The sequence below is a fragment of the Muscardinus avellanarius genome, assembly GCF_963383645.1.
Source record: "Muscardinus avellanarius genome assembly, chromosome: 2".
Lineage (NCBI taxonomy): Eukaryota > Metazoa > Chordata > Mammalia > Rodentia > Gliridae > Muscardinus > Muscardinus avellanarius.
In genome coordinates, this window is record NC_137787.1 from 144,020,321 (window position 1) to 144,040,983 (window position 20,663).

Here is a 20,663-nt window from a genome sequence, read left to right on the forward strand (position 1 = left end):
CCAGGACTTTTTTTTCCCTTTTATTAACTAAGTGGCATAATACGTGCCGAAATTCCTGACAGCGGCTACAGCAAGTCAGCCTAAGACTGAGAACTGTAAAGCAAAGTCTATCCAATTTAGATGGGATTAACACTGGATGCATCTTTAATCGACTTTCTTAATGTAGATGGCAAAGCTCCTCACTGGTTTGGATTGTATGCCATTTTAATATTGCCAAGACTAAACTAGTTGTGACCAGCATATCTCATTGAATTTGATATAGATAAAGGAGATTCCTAGTAGTTATAAAACTTTTCTGTTTTGGCCAAGACCACATTTGTCATCCCGAATGTTCAAAACCCTACAACCACTACGATAAAATTTCATTCTGCTTTTTTTTTTTTTTTTTTTTGCCCTTCTTTGGTGAAAAAAAAAAAATAACAAACCAACAGCGGACTCCACTAAAGTTGTGAAGGAAGGAAATACAAAGAGCCTTCGCGGTTCTTTAACTATTATTGTCACAATGGGGAAGGAAAAGCCAGTCCCAGGAGCCTCACATGCACACCCGCTTCAGCAGGACAGAGCTCTTAGACAGAATGATGAATCCTGAGCAGAGGCTATAACTTGTCATCCTCTCGACACTTCATCTGCTACAAGTCCCAGCTTCAACATGGATATTCTTTGTGAAGAAAATACTTCTTTGAGCTCAACTCCGAGCTCCTTAATGCAACTGAATGATGACCTAAGGCTCTACCATCATGACTTGAACTCTGGGGAGGCAAACGCCTCCGATGCATTTAACTGGACAATCGATTCTGAAAACCGAACCAACCTTTCCTGTGAAGGGTGCCTCCCCCCAACGTGTTTCTCCTTACTTCATCTGCAGGAAAAAAACTGGTCTGCTTTATTGACAGCTGTAGTGATTATTCTAACTATTGCTGGAAACATACTCGTCATCATGGCAGTGTCCTTAGAGAAAAAGCTGCAGAACGCCACCAACTATTTCCTGATGTCACTTGCCATAGCTGATATGCTGATCGGTTTCCTTGTCATGCCCGTGTCCATGTTAACCATCCTGTATGGTGAGTGGCATATTCGTTTCACAGCTGTGACCCAAGCTGGTCACAAAGAACATGTGCATGCCCTTAGCATGTGAGGGGGGGGGGGAGAAGGGGGCTCTGCCGACAAGCTCTAAAAGGAGGCTTTGTTTATAGACTGGGGTCTACCATGTTATACTTCTTACTTAACTCTTTAAAATGATGTCTCACTTGAAAAAAAATCAGACGACCCATTATCTGTGATTATTAGAAAAAAACTGGTCCTTTAAAAATACATTTTATGTAGAGAGATGATTGTAAAGTTTAGTGCTTTAAAACACGTATTTTATAGAGATGAGGTTATAAACACTCCACATAGTCATCAAGTAATAACTCACCCATTCTTCTGAATCCACCTGTGTGTGTATGCTTGTCTTGTTCCCCTTTTTATTCCTACCCAAATATTCCAGCCTTAGGACAGAACTGTTTTATCTTTGTCACACAGTTGTCAGCACTTCTAATGGAGTAGCGAAATCTTCCCAAGTGCTTTGGAACATTTGCAAGAAGGAACATTAGTGGTGGAGTGGGTTTAATGTTAAAATATTCAGAGTCTCCATTAGAATAAATGAATTACTCCAGTTTTAATTGTTCCCTGCCCAGACAAGCTGAGTTGGAAATGTGCCTGTGAATTATATTTTCAACTCTTTAAAAATGCATAGGCATACAACTTCTCCAGTAAGAGATTAATCTTTCTTGTTTCTTAACAGAATTTGACAAACTTGTGAGCAAGTCAGCAAATACTGGGATAGCTTCAGAAAGGAGCAGCATGTGATAGTCCCTCCAAATTATGAGTAATATGGCCAGATCTCTTTTTAAACAGAGAGCAAAGAAGAGCGCATTTACACTACCACAGGCACATAGGCTATTCGCCAGACCTTAGCAATATCATGAGGCTGCTTTAAGATGGGAGTATCCAGCCGTTTTAGAGGCTAATTAAGAAAAATTTAATCGACCTAGCCCAGGAAAGTGTGCCGGAGGATCGAAAGGTGGGCAAGGGAGATCGGTGTGTAAAGGGTTCCTAATGCTCACTGCCAAGCTAACCAGCGCTTGACCACTCAAATGTCACAAAGATAATTTCATTAAATCCTCCAGTCATTTCCCAAGACTTTCTGGAGAATGCCTACCTTTCTAAAATCCCGCCCAGCCCTGGGAGGGAAACTCCAATGGGAGGGGTGACTAGCTCGCAGCCAAAAGCTGCGGGAGGGCTGGGCGACCCCTGCGGGGTGGGCGGGGCGGCGCTGGCGGGTTAGGAAGAGCCGGCTCGGTGTGCACGTGCGCCCCCTGGCGGCGGCCGCTTAGCAGGTAACCCCTGCCCGTGCAGCGTCTCACCCCTGCCAGGCTGGTCTCCTGGCTTCCCCCAGCTCTGGGGCGCCCAGCAGTCTTACCCAAGAAAATGTCCCCCTTATCCCCGCTGCGGAAATCCCAACTAAAGCCCGCAGCTGCTTCCTTCCAGAGAAAACAGCTCTAGGAGCCAACATCAGCTCCAAACAGGCGGAGCCAGCTTCCCGCTCAGGCACTACTAAAGAAAAGGAATTCCTTTCAGCGCAAGCCCTTTGCAAATAAAGCAAGGAAAAGCTCTAAATTAGGCTAGGATCCTGCACCCTTTCCTTTTCTAAATATCCCTGGGGGCAGCTTCATAGCCAGAGTTCGTTTGCATACGGAGCGTTTGTTCCGCTCTGTGGTCTATGCTATAAGAATTTTCCTTCTCACATGCAAGCAGATCCAACATCATTGTTGATATTCTGAGCAAAACGAATTAACAGTTTAGATAACCATATACACAAAGTGAAACAGGACACTTTGCTTATGTCCATAAGGCATCCTGCATCTTCCAAATATAGCAGGTGACCGCAGTGTTCCCTATACTGGAATCTTCTGGGGAGCTCTAAAACCCTTTGATGTTTGGGGCCCACCTCCAGCCACCCTCCTGAGAGCATGATTTAACTGGAGGTCTGGCCTGGGAATCAAGCCTATCTCTAAAGTTCTCCAGCTGGTTCAAATGAGCAAGGAGAGGGAGAATGGCTGCCCCAGTTCATCTCTGGAGCAGTAGCATCAACTGGGAATTGGACAGAAATGCAAATATTCCAGCCTGCTCCACCATTAGGGGACCAGAACCTCCAATGGTGGGTCCATCAGTTCCTATTTTAAGAAGTCATCTGAGCCAGGCATGGTGACAACACACCTGTAATCCTGGTACTTGGAAGGCTGAGACAGGAGGATTGCAGGTTGGGGGCAATTTATCAGTCTCAGCTATACAACAAGATTCTCAGCAACCTAGCAAAATCCAGTTTTGGAACAAAAAATAAAAAAGGGCTGGGGGTGTGGCTTGGAGGTAAAAACAAAAAACAAAACAAAAAAACCCCTTGAGAGAGTTGCCAGTTTTCTAAAGTTTTATAACTATGGCCCTAAAACAAAGTTCAGAGAAAGGACACACTGGTGTTTTTTTTTTTTTTTTTTTTTTATCTGCTTCAAGTTTGAATTTAATAGCTAAAACATTATCAGATCATTATTTTTAATTTTTATAAATAAAGACATAGTCTTGATCTGGATTTTTAACCATTTAATAATTTGCAACGATACCATTTATTTCTATCACTGTGTGAGATTGGACAACTATAATAATAACCAAAATGAAACTAATCTTAGGACATAAAATCTGGAGAAAAAATAGGTAAATAATGACAATGTAAGATGTGCCTCAAAAGAGGAGCTCAAAATATATCACAGCTTTGAACATCATTTTTTAAAAATGACTTTGCTTGGGTGGGAAAGAGAAAGAAAAAAAACTCACTTGGAATAGACACCAGAAATGTTGTAGTTAAATGTAGTTTACTTGAGTTTGATCAGATATTGAAAATTTCTTGTATTGCTCTTTGCCACTGCCTGTCCCCAAGATAGAAACTATTGCCCTAGATCAAAACATGCCCCAGGAGGCCCGATGCTGCTATCTGATGCTGAGCCTCTGCATCCTAGGGTACCGGTGGCCTCTGCCCAGCAAGCTCTGTGCAGTTTGGATTTATCTGGATGTGCTCTTCTCCACGGCCTCCATCATGCACCTCTGTGCTATCTCGCTGGACCGCTACGTCGCCATCCAGAATCCTATTCACCACAGCCGCTTCAACTCCAGAACCAAGGCGTTCCTGAAAATCATTGCTGTTTGGACCATATCAGTAGGTGAGCAGGAACTCCCTTTCAGAATCTTTTTTGGAATGACAGTTCATGCTTTCCTGTGAGACTTGTTCTGTTTGGTTGCACTAATTCCTGACATCCCAAAGCTGTTGTTTTGTGTGTTGCAAGGTATCATATTTGCTTTAGGAAATGAAAATCTGTCCATGTCACTGGCTGACAACTTCTATTTGTACTGTTTAGCACAGGTAAGAATAAAAACACCAGTAGGGCCATATTCAAAAATAATGATGCTATTCTTCCCCAGAAATCACACATTTTATAATCACTGGACTTGTGCTCAATATACGCATACAAATATTCATACTCCTAGAGAGAAGTACCAGGTTCTGCAACTCAGAGGGAGAAGGCAAGGACAGAGGAAAAGCAGTAGGACTTGTTAAAGATCAAGTTTTTCAGCCCACTCCGTTCCTCTGGGTCCTCTAGCTGTCTGTTGATAACACCCTACTTCAGTTAGGCTGAATACGCACATTCATCTCTTGCTAGTATCGATCACCTGTCACACACCTAAGTCAGGAGAGCCCAGGTTCCCAGGCAGCAACGTCAGTTGTACCTGTCATCTCCACAGCTTGGGTTGTAACCAAAGATTCCCTTGAGGCTTCCTATAAAGTCTCAATGCTTCTCAATAGAAATATTGTATTCAATTAAGGCCACATGGGTACTGGTATCTACTTCTATGACAGGTCGTGGGATTTGATGGTAGGTTGAAATCCAAAAACCTGTGTGAGGCTATTCACAACTTTGAAGTAGCAATGCCAGCATTAACAGCAAACAGCAATATAATATTTGTGTTTAGTTCCCATTGGTTCCTTTTCTACAAACCATGGGAGCAATTGAAAGACTAGGTATCTGTATTTTATAGATCAGATTCAAAAAGTGAAACAAGGTTTGCATAGCCCTGAACTGGTGGGGGGTACATGGTAAGGATTTTCTTTGATTCCTATGAAAACAGTAACAAGTTACACTTGTATGACTTCCAGTATCTTAAAAAGTCTGACTGCTTTCCTATTTGAATTTCACTTTATGCCCCATCCACTATCCCATTGGTGATACAGAAACTAGGTGGGTTCACCATGCTTTACCCTCAGCCACACCAACTCCCTCATCTGAGTCAAGCTTTCCAACAGCACCATTACTAAAGCTAATAGTCGCTCAACAGTTGCTACGGACCAAACAGTGTCCTCAATGCCTTTTAAAAAACCACGGGCCACACAGAAAGTATCACTGATAACCAGGAGTCAAGCCAAGTCAATTTGATGCTAATGCCTGTTCTTTATCTACAACCCAATAAGGCAGTCTGCTTCTGGCTCTTTCTGGCCAGCACCTCAGGAGGCAGTTGGCTTAGAATGGTCATAGGGGTCTAACCAAGGAATAGCCAACGGTCAACATACAAATAAAATAGGGCGAGGGGTTTATTTTGGAGGTAGAATACCCCATGGCTCAATCCTCAGTACCACACAAAAAAAAAGTGTTGCCTGTAAGAAGCATATAAAGTGTTTTTTTTTTTTAAATCCAGTTTGTCTTTTAATTGAAGTACTTAGTTTTCTCACACTCAATGTAAGGAAGACATACTTAAACTACTTGAACAGTTTGCTTCCTACTGTCTCATTTGTTCCACGTTCCAGCTCTCTCCATTCTTGCTTTCTTTTTGGACTAATCAGGAAGTGTTCATTCATCATCATAGCTCTCCATTCTCTTGCATTCTATTGATTATTGCAACATAACCTTTTGGTCTCAAAGAGTCTAAACCAATTCCTTTACCACCACCTGGAAATGCAAAAACTTTAGAACATTTTAACTTCCTTTACCCCTGTTGATTTTTTTGTGTGTGTGTGTATAGTTTTTCTATGTGTATATTTATAAAAATCCATAAGACATCATTATAACCATTCTATTCACTTGATACATATTTTTCCCACATATTGACCCTTTCTGTTGCTATTTATCACTTTCTTCATTTCTATGATTCTACCTGATTTCCTGTTCCTTATGCCTGTGAAGAACTTCTTTTAGAATATCATGCTGTTGTTTTTCAGTTTTTGTTATGTTAGAATTCTTTATTTTGCCTTCATTTCAAACATATGTTTGCTCAGTGTAGAACTCAAGGTTGACAGTCTTTATAAAAGCACTTTGGAAGTGGTATGCCAAAGTTTCAAGATTATATTGTTTTGGTCTTTGGTTATTTGTCTGTGAGAACTCACCTGTTAGACTTACTGCTATTCCTTGGAAACCATCACTCTGGCTGCATTAGAATTGTCTTTGAATCTTAGTATTTTACTGGGATGTGCATAGATGTGAGTTATTTTTGTTTTTATCCTACATGGGATTTGTGCTGATTCTTAAATGTGTGGCTCAGTCTTTTGTCATTTTGGGAAATCTCTTGTTGTTCATTTTCTTTTTAATTATTATCTCTGCCTCACTTCTGGGATTCTAACTCATATCCAAGAGACATTTAACCCATATCCCATATGACTCAATTTTCTACATTTTCCACCCCTCACTCCCATCTTCTCGCTCTAGTTTGACTTTTCTTCTACTGGAATTTTAATCCTCCCATCAGCTACTTCTAAACTGCTACTAAATATACCTATTATATTCTTAATTCCAGTTACTAAATTCTTACAGATTTTTCCATTTCATTTTAAGTAGATTTTAGTTTCTATTATAATTATCTGTTTTCATCCATTTCCTTAAATATTCATCACAGATACAAAATTACACTATCTGAATTATCTGAGGATTTCTATTTTCTGGGTCCCCAACCCTTGATTCTGTCAGTTGGCAAGACTGGTAATTTTTTTTTTAATTTACTACTAGGAAATTGGTGGGTGCTTTGTTGATGTTATCTTTGTTGATGTTACCTTTGTTGATGTTACCTTTGTTGATATTATCTTTTTTCAGGACAGAATCCTCTAGCTTTAACAGATTTGGCAAATGCAGGTTCCCTTTTAAACAGGGTTTTTTGAGAACTAGTCTATTTCTAACTTATCCATACACCTTGACTGTGTCCTTCACGATTTCTAATGAAAGCCTGAAGTGTTCCCCACTTTCAGAGCTCTGAACTGCAGTTTTTATGCTTCTGGCCACATAGGACTTGCTGCCACAAACTCTTTAGCCTGACTCTGGCTCTCTAGCCAATTGACAAATGCCTTGAGGTTTTATTCTATCCTTCACTTCAGAATTTTACCTTCTCATAGTCTGGCCTCCTTGGTAGCCCTATTTTGTTGTTGTTGTTGTTGTTTTGTTTTGTTGTTTCTGATTTTTTGTTTTGGAGTGTTGTTTTGTTTTTTAATATCTTCTGTTGGTGTTTTATAGTTTCACATCATAATGTAAATCATGTTGACAGAGACATACATTGATACTGATATTACCATGCTTTCCTTTTGTTTGAATCTCTCCACTGTATCTTTTCTTACCTCTTCCTTTTTAATATATTTTACCTTTGCTTTGTGGGCATTTTCACAAGTAATACAAATACACTTTTTTAACAAAATTTGACAGTCTCTGCCTTTTGATATTGTAATGTAACCTATTCACATTTACTGTGACAACCAACCAATAAATGGGAATACAAGCAATTTTATTCCATTTTATTTTATATTTGCCCTGCACTTTTCTTTCTTTTGCCCAATTTTCACCATTTCCTTTATCTCATATTACTTAATCTGAATTCCTAATGAACTTTTCTATTCTTTTCCTGATTAAAATTCCAACCCAATTATTACACTGATTTTTCCATTGAGGTATCTAAAATAAATGATAATCTCTCTAAATGTTTTTCTCCTCCACCCTGAGTTCCATTTAATAAGTTTTTCCATAATTTTAAAATAATCTGGTGGTGGGGCAAGAAATGAAAGCAAATTAAAAAATTCAGAAACCATAAAGAATAATACAGATATAAGCAATTATATGAAAGATATTTGATGGGGTTTAAAACAACATAAGCAAATTCAAAAAAAATATTTGCAATGTATATGAATCATAAAGAGTTGATACTTTTACTATTCATAGAATTCCTACAATATGATTAAAAAATGGAATGAGGAACAATTCTGTAGGTAAACCAAATGAACAAGTCGTTCATGGAAACATAATATTTAATGGACAATAAAGTTCATGGAAAACAGCTAAGGCTCTTTAACAGTCACAGAAACATAATTTAAAACAGCAATGTGAGCCGGATGTGGTGGCATACGCTTATAATCCCCGTGCTTGGGAGGCAGAGACAGGAGGAGCATGCTGGTTTGAAGCCAGCCTCGCTGGCTTAAGAGACCCTGTTTCCAAATAAAATATAAAATAGGTCTGGAAGTGTAGCCCAGAGGTAAAAGGATTCCATCCCCAGTACCACCAAACAAAAAACAAAAAACAGCAATGTGATACCACTTTTTTTCTATCTGGTAGGCAAAATAAACTGAGTAGAAACACCCATAAGCCATTCTGGATATGGTTACTTCTACACACTAATGTCCTCCTTCTATGAGTGTGAATTGTTTGTTCTTAGACAATCCAGCAAAAGATTTTAAAATCTGACTTTCCAGTTCTGCTTGAATCTATTCTACATAAAAACTAAAGTTCATGCAAGAATCTTGAATACAGCAATTTTTGAAATGATAGAAAAATGGAAAGGTTGGGTTTTATTTGAGTATATTTATTTTATCTGAGCTACAAAATAATTTAGAACTCTTAAAATAGAATTGGGATCGTTTGATATCCAAGTGGATGAATGTCTATGATGTCAAATGCAAAAAGGAAGTTTGGGGCATTATGCATAAAATGGGCCAATTCTGGTAAAAACAGTAATAACAGTCATAATAGTCTGTGGGAATATATAAATAGTAGCACTCAGGAAGTCCTGTAATCCTTCTTTTTTGAACTTTTTTATTGGTGCATTTTAGTCATACTTCTTCATGGAGTACAAGATGGTAGAGGCACCCATGTACACATCACGCAATTAGCCTTTACCCAATTCCCACCCCATTCCCTTCTCCTCCCTCCTCATGTTTGTCCCAGTGATTGACTTTTATATGCTTGTTGATGTACATCATGTACTGAAAATTCTCTGAAATACTTCTCACTCATCAAGAGGCTGGAATGATGAGATTTCCGGGAAGATGGCGACCGAGAAAAGCAGGGCTTAAGAGCCCCGCTAACAACTAATCTCCATTACCACAAAATCAGCGCCTTTCATAGCCAGAAAACACCATCACCAAAGAAACAAAAAAATCACCAGGCTCCAGAGAGAAAGCGAACTGAGAACAGAGCTCAGAGCCACAGAGGAGATACACCGGCGTCACGCCCGAGGCCGTGGCAGCAGCGCCATACTGCCGGCGGCAGCGGCGACTTCACCAGACGGCTACAACAAGCCGAGGTGAGCCACTGCGGAACAGCCAGGCGGGATTTCTCGCCGCAGGTAAAATCTAAAGCTCCCAGTGGCTGAGCTCAGCACACGCCGCAGGGATTCAGAGTGGAAATCAAAACCAAGAAGAAAAAATACGCCAGCCTCACGGCTGAGGGCGTAGCAGCGGCGCCATATTGCCACCGGCGGCAGCAGCAGAGAATTCACTGAATCCAGTACAGCTACATCTGTGTACTCAAGAACAGTGAGTCAACTTGCGGGCCACAGAGGAGAAATCCCAGTACTGTACTCCCTGGGACTTGACCCAGTGGGGGAGGGGCGGTGGCAGACATATCACACCATAGGAGAACGTGCAACCTGGCACCCCCCACAGTCTAAAGCAGCCTCTATCGACTCTCTGGGTCGGAGACTCTATGATACAACCCAGTAAAGGAGCAGTGGGGTCTGAGATACTACTGACTCGAGATCCAGAACACCTTAAGTGAAGTCATAGTGACCCAAGGGAAGAACCAGGAGAAGGCACAAACTTCCGAAATCATGGGAAAGAGGAATAATACTGGAGCAATGAATGCCCACAAACCCACAACATCAGAACCCGATAAAACAGAAAATCAGAGATTTCTAGAAGATCAAATCAGGAAAATAACTGTAGAAATAATAGAGGTGCTTCGAAAAGAACTCAGAGCCAAAAAGAGATAAAGGATGCAATTAATGAAGTAAAGGTCTCAATTCAAAGCACAAACAACCGATTAGACCACATGGAGAACAGAATCTCGCTCTTAGAAGATGATCATTCCAAAAATGAACGCATAGTTTCTAATCTAAGAAAAAATATCCAACAGCAGGAATCTGATATTGAAGAAATATGGGCCCATTTTAAGAGAGCTAACCTAAGAATAATTGGAATAGAGGAGGGAAAAGAAAGTGAAACCAAAGGGATCAACAATCTCTTCAAGGAAGTAATAGCAGAAAATTTTCCAAACATAGAGCAAGAGGTCGATACACAGGTCCAGGAAACTTATAGAACTCCCTTTAGACAGGATCGGAGAAGAGGATCCCCACGCCACATAATTGTCAAAATGACCAATGTGGAAGCCAAGCAGAGAATCTTAAAGGCAACAATAACAAAGGGCCAAGTGACACTCAGAGGCAAGCCAATTAGAATCACTCCAGACTTCCCAAACCAAGTCATGAGAGCCAGAAGGCTTGGGGTAACATATTCCAAACTCTGAAAGAAAACAACTTCCAGCCAAAAATTTCCTACCCAGCAAAACTTTCTATGAAATTAGATGGAGAAATAAGAAGCTTCCATGACAAACAGAAACTGAAGGAATTTATGTCTTCAAAACCAGCACTAGAGAAAATACTCAAAGAGATTAACTACAAAGAAGAAATAGGCAACACACACCAGAACCAGAGAGTTTCCATCCAACAGACAACTAAGATTGGTAATCTGTGGAGATTCATTATTTATGTTAGTCTTTTACCTATCTGTAAATGGTATTGTTTGCCTTTATTGTTGTTAATTTTTAGGATTTCTAGTTGGAATATTAATATACCTTCAGATATAGCATTTGGAAATATTTTATCCCATTCTATTAGTAACTGTTAACTCTGTTTACATTGTCTTTGGATATACAATTTTTTTTTTATTTTTTAGGGAGTTTGTATACTCTTCTCTTGCCTGTGCCATTGAAATCATATCCAAGAAATCACTGCCAATTTCAGTGTTGTGAGGTTTTATGACCCAGATTTTCTCCTAAAAGTTTATAGTCTTAAGATTTATATTTAGGTCTTTTATCTATTTTGAGTTAATATTTGTATATGGGATTAGGTAAGGGTCCAACTTTATTCTTTTCCATGTAATTATTATGTTTCAACAATATTTAGTTAAAAGATTATTATTTTCACCACCAAATGTTCGTGGAAACCTTGTCAAAAATAACTTGACAATATAGGGAAGAATTTAGGTCTAGGCTTGTATTTAACTCCAATGGTTTATATATCTGCCTTTAGAATAGTACTACACTGTTTCAATTATTGTAGCTTTATATGGTTTGAAATCAGAAAATATATATCTTCTAGCTTTGTTCTTTTTCAAGATCGTTTTGGGTATCTAGAGTCCATATTCCATATTAGGATAGAGTTTTTTTCTGAAAAATAAATATATAAATATATGATAGTTTCACCTAAAAAAATAGAAAAAAATATTCTCTGGTAAGAAAGAAAGTAAAAAGAAATATTGAAATGTTATCTTTAAGTCATCAAAAGCTTGGTATCAGACAAATGAAACTGTTATGTGAGATTACCATTTTTAGTTTTGGATAAATTGCTATAATACTAGATGTCAATCACTAAGCCAAGCATGGGAGGGAGAGATGGGGAGAGAATGGGGTGGGAATCGGGTGGGGGCTGACTGGGCGATGTGTGCATGTATGTCTACAAAAGTTTGTATCCCACTATGATGTATGAATACAGTGCACTAATAAAAAATTTTAAAAAAAAGAGGCTGTAATGAGAGAGGCTGGTGGTCTTGTTACCTTTTCCGTTATATTTCTGTACAGTTTTGTTTATTACAAATACTATTTACAAAGTGCTTTAGATGGCCAAGAATGATATATTTCACTTCTATGATGGGTCAGAGAAGGCTTCCTAGAGGAGGTGACTGACCTTCAGGATTTGTTAGGATCTAGCAGATGGCGACCTGCACACTGACATCGGAGATCACTCTGTCTTTCTTGCTCTAGGCTTTTCCAGTAGTTGCTGTTTCTTTCACCTATTCACTGCTACCCCAGCATAGTCTTTTTTATTGCTGGCCTGGACTTCCATCTAATTCTGAGAAAGAGGAGCATAATGACAAATCAATCGTGTTTTCAACTTGTGAGCTTCTGTGTGTAAAGAAAGAATGGCAAAGACTGAGGCATTTGATTACGAATGATCCTGGGATTCTCTGTGGGTCTCATTTTCCCTTCATAAACCTAATTCCCACTTATAAAATGAACAAAGCCCTTGTCTCCTAGAGATTGCCTTGCCAGTGCCGTATGAAGAAAGAAACCAGATGCCAGCCTGTTTGCTGAGTGTCTTGAGAAAAGGTATATATTAGATAGAAAAAGTAAAAATGACTATTTTCGCATTGTCATTTTCTGACAGGGAAGCAAGACACTACGTTAAATTATTTTTCCAGAAATATTACTTCATTTTAGAAAAATATTTGCAAGCTCATAGAGTAATTTTAAAGGGGATTTTCCCCCTCAAAGCTAAGCATGACTGTGTATTTTCTACATTACTTTTAATGGACAAAGAAGCAAGCCACTACTACATGCAAGGGCCTCACAAGCAGTGACACCATACATAAAATTTGTAACTGGAAGCAGAGGTCCTCACACCCAACATCCTGCCTTTACTCAGCTCAGATACCTGGCTTTCAAGATAGAGCAGGTGTAGTAATGGGGATTGAACCCAGGGGCATTCTACCTTTGAGCTACAACCCCAACCCTATTTTATTTTATTTTATTTTATTTTATTGTTTTGTTTTGTTTTGAATCAGGGTCTCAAATGTTGTTGAAGGCCTCACTCAGTTGCTGAGTCTGACCACAAACCTGAAATCATCTTTTCTTAACCTCACAAGTATTAGGAATAGAAGCGTGCACCACCATGCCCGGTTGGGTGGCTAACGTTTAATTTTATTTATTTTTAAATAAGATTTTTGTGTCTTTTCATGTTTATGAGCGAACATTATTTTTCTATGGTTGGCTGATCAAGGTTTACTGTAGAACTTGGTAATTATAAACAAAAGATCTAAAACTGGACTGCTTCGATTTGAATGCTGGCTCTATCCTTTACAAGCTGTTTGACCTTGAACAAGTTACATAGCCTTTCTGTGTCTTAGATTCCTTGTAATAAAATGGACCTGATAACAGTAGTTATATTATGAGCTTATTTTATGAGTTTAAGGATTGAATGGGTCTATATTATGTGTATCACTTATTTTTATATCATTTGAACTTTATACTGTGGGGGTCTTGGTTTTGTTTATTTGTTTTTCCTTAACTGAACAAAATCAGACATCAGATCTTTGTCCATATAATCATAACTTATCTATGTATTCCCAGTTTGTTACTTGGAACCAAAGAGCTTTTTTTCTGTGTGTCTTTTTTATACGTGATCTCATTTATAAATGTTCTTTTATCTTCTGTGGCTTCTGAATTTTGGATCCTTATTTAAAACAGCTTTCCCCTTGCAGAGTTACAAAGGATTCTCTTGTTTTCTTTCATCACTTGTGTGGTTTTGCTTTATAAACTTAATTTTTTCAACCATTTAAATTTAACTTGTGATCTAATCTATATTTTCCAACATTACTGCCTGTCATCCCTAGACCATTTAACTCTCCACTGACTTTATATGCCATTTGTGTGTTTCTGGATTTCCTTGGCTATTCACTCACCTATGGCACACTTTTAATTGTTCAGGATAAATAACTGTATTGCCTCCAGCCTGGTACTTTATAGTTTTGTGCAGCCTTTCTTCACCATTTTTATTTGCTTATTTATGAATTTCAGAAATCAGCTTCTATTCAGTGCTATTTTTTTTTTTTTTTAGAAGTGCAGACAACTTTGGAAATCAAATCCCTCGACTTCGGGCTGGCATACTTCTATACTTTCTTTTGGTTCTGCTTCCCCCTCTCTTTTGTTCTTGCCATCTTTTTTCAACCTTAAATTGTATGTGGAATGAAGTGACTAAATATAAACAAACGTAATTAAATAGTATCTTAATATTTAGGCTGAAAATGTTGGCGCCACAACTTCAGTCAAAGGGGAATGAAAGAAAATTTAAATATACATAATCCCCTTTCATAACTGTTGAAAAAGAATGCTTGAAAAAATAAAATATAAAAACCACCAGGCGTGGTGGCACTCGTTTGTAATCCCAGCATTCGGGAGGCTGAGACGAGGATCGCGGTTCATAGACAGCCTCAGCTACTTAGTGAGGCCCTCTGCAACTCAGTGAGACCCTGTCTCAAAAATAAAGAATAAAAAATGGGGCACAGGGTATAGCTCAGAGGTTGAATGCCCCTGGATTCCATCCCCAGACCCGCAAGAAATAAAAATAAAAATAAAAAACAATCCATCAACTGTATAAAATGGGCTCAATTCCAGATGGAGTTTAGTCAGCTTTGATGCTGGACCACATCCCCATCCTCAGTCCAAAGGCCTGAGCAGTCCGCTTGGGATTGTTTTATGGGACCCTGGTTTATGCTCAGCTCCCTGATGCCTCTGAAGCAGCCTACAAGTAGATTAGAGAGTCTCCTTCAACAAACAGAACAGGAGGACTGTGGCCTACCCACCCTGGGTCCACTCCCAGGAAATCATATTGTAGGTTTGCATCTACCTGGATTCAAAAAAGCCCTAAGAATTTCTTTAACTCTCCTTCCTCTCAGTTTATCTTCTCATTTCATCTCCCTGGGATGAAGAGGCAAAATTGACTCCATGTGTTTTTGTCTTTGCTTTTGTCCCTATCACACTGCAGTTTTCTCCCCAGAGGTGAGCCCTAGGCACTGACCCACCAACAGGGTAAGAGAAGGTGGTGTCCATCCCTGGACCACATACTGTCTCTGCCCAAAACTAAGCCTCTACAAGGCTATCAGTGAGTCTGGTCTCTTCCTTGGTCCTTTGCATACAGCAGGCTTTTCTTTACTCTGCCCCCAGGCCCAACAATGTAGGGACATCTTGTCAGGCTGGCTTTTCTCATGTTTAAGAGCACAGTAGAGACGCTATGCTCTTGGAGGACATGTCCTTGGTTGTCCTTAGCCCACGAGTGACAAGCCATTTAATGGCCTGGGCAGCTCAGAGCCTGCCAGAGTGGCAGCTGACTTCTCTCCGCTTGGCAAACTCTGGCCACAGCTATGGAACAACATGCTCAATAAAACAGCTTAGCAGCCTGCCACTGAAAACCATGAGAAAAATGAAGGAATGATCAGATGATAAAAATAAAGAGCTTTATTCTATTTGGACTGGCTTATGGACTATGAATTGCTTTGATCGTTCAATCATCATTATACGAGGGGGGACGATAACTTTTGTTCCTTCAGCCATTTGAAGCAGAGGAATGACATCCACAAACTGTCCCTTCATGCCCACCTGAGGGCTGGGTCAGGAACCTGTAGGGTCTTGAGGTTCATACTTTTTCCAAATCTGTCAGTCCCTTCTGGACTCAGAGGTAGAAACCATTGACAAGCCAGGAACTGTGGCAGATCATCAGATCACCTTGTCTTCACCTGTCTCCTAGAAGTTCTGACATCATTCTCAGCCCAGAAAATCCAGCTCTGGGACCTCAAGGAACCAACAGTAACTTCTGCTGCACTTGTGTGACCTAGAACTGTCAGAGTCCCACACTGAGCTAACTGGTGGCACCACCTATCTTGAGTTTTGAATCTCAGCCAGTCCTTCATCACTCTTCTCTGTTCTTTGGTTTGTCTTTAGTGGATTTTTATCAAGTCTTTTCTCTAATGATGCTCTTTTCAACCTCAGGTGGCCGTGGTGAATGTATGTCTTGCCCCCTTCTTATCTAAGAAGAGCCATAATGAGCCATTCCCTTTGCTAACTCCATTTCCCAGTGATGCCCATGTTCCTCCGCACTTCCCCTTTCTACCTCTTGTCCTTTTCAAAGGAATCAGCATCCTCCTTCAACATCCATCTCTCTCCAATTAGTATTTGTTCATCACTTTTAGAGAGGCACTTTTGGATCTTAGATGAACAGAAGATGTATTTTTATCAGAAACATTCTTTATACCTTTCTTTCTGGAGAGGCACTCTAGGAAGCTTTTGGGTCATTCTATGATGGATTTTCTTGGTTTTCCTCTCAAAAACACGTTTTTCTGACCTTTCTCTGCATTCTAGGTCTCTGGTTATGGATCTCTACTGACTTTTTGCCATAAGCATTTGAGGAAAATGAATTCTACTGGCAGAAATTGAAAGAAAGCAGGAGAAAGGAGAGAGAAAGGAAGATGTCTTCAAATATAATTACCTACCTAATAATTTTTAATTGATACTTGATTACAAGAGCTAGTTACAACCACTGTTTATCACTTCACCACAGCCAAACAGAACCTTTTGCCCAATTTATATTAGAACACACCAATAAAAAACTTTAAGATAACAATCACTAAGCTTGCCATTCTCTTAACTTTTTAGAAGTCTCTAAAAATGTAAATGAATTTTTATTCTACAATGCCCTGTTTTTCATGGACTGAATTCATCATGATTCCTTTTCATATTTCTACTCTTTTAATCCTAAATGAATTACTAAAAAGGTTTATGAGCATGATCGTGCTTCTAGTCTATCTATCTCTCCAGGTTAATTCTCATTCTGCTTATACATTTGATGTAGAAACTTTGGAGATGTTCCAAATCAATACTGAAATCAAAGGTCTGCCTACTCAAGGGTATTTTTTATTTCTGTAATAGATCATTGGGTCCATCTGTCTTCCATAAGGGCAATTACTTATAAAAGTTTAATTTCATCTTTAAAACATATTAAACCTGTCTGAAATAAAGAGGAGTGATCCTCACATTATTGGCTGTGTTTGAAGCATTATGGTTTTAGGTCTTTTACTTTCATCTCAGGCACAGGCTTCTGAATCCTTGGCAGATTCTCATGATGTGCCAGACACCACACTCCTATGGAGCCTTCACTTTCAAGCTTCCTTTACTGTGTCTCAGCCACTCTAACTCTCCCAGTCCTTCAGCCATTCTGTTCAAGATCAATATGCCTTAAATGTACATTGGATTATTATATGCTGGATATTGGTGATGCAGACGCCAACCCATCACTCTCAGCTTTAATAGACATGTTTCCTAGATGCGCAAAGACAGATTTGTGGACCACTTTCTCTCTTAAAGCCACTCATTTAAGTGTTTTATCTATATAGGAAAAATATAAACATATAGCTATTTTTATATATAAATATAGTTGTAATTTATATAACAAATATAAACACATATGCATGCATATGTATTAACATGTATATACACATGCATGCATCCACATGTTTTATACTATATATTAAGCATCTATTCATTTTACATATGTATTCATTCAAACAAAATAATTGAGCTTCTACTCATTTCATGTATATATAAAATAATTGAGCTATTCATTTTACATATATATATATATATATATACTGAATAGATGTTCAATATTTTGTTTGAATTAATGAGTGAGCGAGAAAACAAGAGAGGGGTAAAAAAATGAACAAAGACGGGAAATTAGTGGGAAGAAATACAATTTCCTGAAAGGCCTTTTTGTTTTGTACCTGATAACAAAGTCGTTTTAAAGCCGGATATCCGCCTGTGGCTGTGTACATATGGGACCCTGGTTGAAGAAGTACAACAAATGAGAGTTTGGGTGAACATCTCTGTAGCAGCGTTTCCAGTGTTTTCGCAGATTTAATGTCTGTTTCCATGGAGATAGTCCTGGCATAGCCGCTTGTCGGCAGAAGCCAAGAATGCAAACCTTATACCATGAGAATTTTACATTCCAGCTGCCAGGCAGAAGTTAGCACATTCCAGGTGCACTTTTTATCTTTTCAATAACTTAGTGCTTTCAACTCAGCAGGAGGGCACCTGATTAATTCAACCAAGAAATATTTTCATTATATTAATGAGGTTTCACTTCTGACTGTTTACCTTTCTCATAAAAGTAAAAGCAATTACAGGAACAGTTTTTAATAGGGAATTTTCCTCTAGGGGAATGGAGAACTTTTAAACTCCGATTACGGCCTTCCAAACTTCCACCTCTTGCTCTTTCCACGGTGAACTGTTTTAGCAAGCTCTTATTCCCTATTTGAAAGCATTTTCTTTATTACACTTGGACAAACTGTTTACAAGGAGTGTTCAAAAAAACTAAACATAAGACTTGAAAGAATGACTGAGCTGCAAAAGTGAAATCATTCTGAGTGTCCTTAGTAATCGTTCTCAGACAAGTCCAAATAGAAAAGAGATGACCAAATAATGATTTGTAACTAAAGACCATTTCACTTTTGCTTGAGAACCTACTTTGCTCCTGTTAAGGAAGACTTTTCTGCAAGAAAGCAATGAAAGGACATAAGAAGGATTCAGAAATGCATATTCTTAGCAGCAGTTCACAGAATTGATCCGGTAGGAACTAGGGCAAAGCAAGGAAAGAAGTACGTTCTGAGAAGCTGGTACCTTAAACTATTAGTTTAGGATTTGGAAGACTTTTAATATCTACTCACAAATTGCTCCACCTGTACACTTGTTTTTAAAATTATAAGGCTATTAGCTGGGGGTGATGGTGCACACTTGTAACCCCAGCATTTGGGAGGCTGAGCCAGGAGGATCACAGTTTGAGGACAGCCTCAGCTACTACTTAGTGAGGACTTTTGCACCTCAGAGAGACCCTGTTTCAAAATAAAAATTAAAAAATATGGCTGGGGGTGTAGCTCAGAGGTAGAATGCCTCTGGGTTCTATACCTAGTACCACACAAAAAAGTTATAGGCTTTTGTACATTATATATATGCTTGCTTTATGCAAGCATTCCCATTAGCAGAGTACAGAGTGGTCAAATATACTGTGTAATGGTACATACTAGATTTTTAAGCTCTCAAGAGCAGGGGCTGTTTTCCTCTCTGGGCTCCTCACTGCTAACACAGTAGGCACTTAATAAATGCTAAAAGTGGTCATTAATAAGCCAATTGTGATTTCTTCAAGCAAGTTCATTTACTTCAGTTCCTCAGAATGTCCTCTCATGTTATCTGTGATTTAAAGTCGATGTTTAGGGATTTTTATTCCTAAACATCACAAAGAGCACCATGATATTTTAAAAAGATATCACTACCTATTAATAACATATTACCAGAATGTAAGAGGGAAAATAAAGCTACAACTAAAGTAATTTCCCTGGTGTTGTTGTGAAATGGCTTAGAAAATCATAAATCTTAGGTGGCATTTGTCTAGAATTAAATTACATTTTGATAATCTTTTCAGTACTATAATTGCATTTTCTGCTGCTGGTTTTCAACATCTAAAATTGTCAGCAAGCCTCTGAACGAAGATGCTTTTGTTCTTTTAGCAAGAACTCCTGCTTAAGTCTCTACACGACCTTCAGGATGGGGCTCAGCGCTAGCTGGGTGTCAGAATGCAGCGAAGGACACTGCAACTCTTTACTGTGTGACCAGTACTTGTGGTGTTATCAGCAACTTTTATCTCTTTTTGCTCACCTAGAGAGTTTACTGCTAACACAATATAATTATTTTGAAATAGGATTTGTTTTTGGTTAAATAAGTTAAATCATAGACCCTATTGAGATAGTAAAGCTAAATAGTCTATTTTCAAAATAGTTTTATTTTTGTTTTCCCTTTTCTTTTTTCATGATCGTTGAAGGCAGAGAAGAAAATTGATTATTTAGCAACCTAACCAGTGGCTCAGCAGCATGATTTAATAGGGCAGCAATGGGATTAGCTCGAGAATGGACTGATGGGCCAGAAGATCTTTTTTTAACCCAACTTCCTGCTTCAAGTAGAATTAAATAGATAGCGGTCACAAAAGGAGCCAAAGTTTGTGATTGATTTCCCTTTTTCTAGGTCAAAATTGACCCAAATAATATGAGCTTGGAACAGATTTTCATGAAGATAGAATAAGATTCTGAATCAAATTGCATTTATAGTTCCACATTAAGCTTCCAGTATGTGCCAATGTCCAAGGATTGAAAAGTTGAGAAAATTCTTACGATGGGAAAATGGATCATTGGTTTGAGTACAAATGAATAGCAACAAGCCAGTAGCATTTTGAAGTTCTGTCTTCCATCCTCAAGCTCATTACGCATGTTTTTATAAATATGCACTAATGCAGAGTCTGACGATGCATAAGAGACTGTACTGACAAGAAGATGAGCAGAGCATGAAGACATAGGAGTCTGAGCTACTGTCTTGTTTTTGTCTAGTTGTCAGGACATGTACCTCATTTTAATCATTTGTATAAAGAGCAATGCGAACTACCAGATTCCCAAGTTCTTTTTCAACTCT

The 20,663-nt window shown here is 38.8% G+C and overlaps 1 protein-coding gene across 1 annotated transcript in view; it reads left to right on the plus strand.

The window, feature by feature from the left end:
• Nucleotides 1-649: 649 nt before the first annotated feature.
• Nucleotides 650-20,663, plus strand: part of HTR2A (5-hydroxytryptamine receptor 2A) — a gene marked incomplete at both ends in the record, with an annotated part of 65,376 nt that continues 45,362 nt past the window's right edge. The window contains 2 exons of the mRNA XM_080690041.1: nt 650-1,061; nt 4,050-4,250. Of these exons, the coding sequence (XP_080546167.1) occupies nt 650-1,061; nt 4,050-4,250 (613 nt within the window). The remainder of the gene's footprint in view (nt 1,062-4,049; nt 4,251-20,663) is intronic.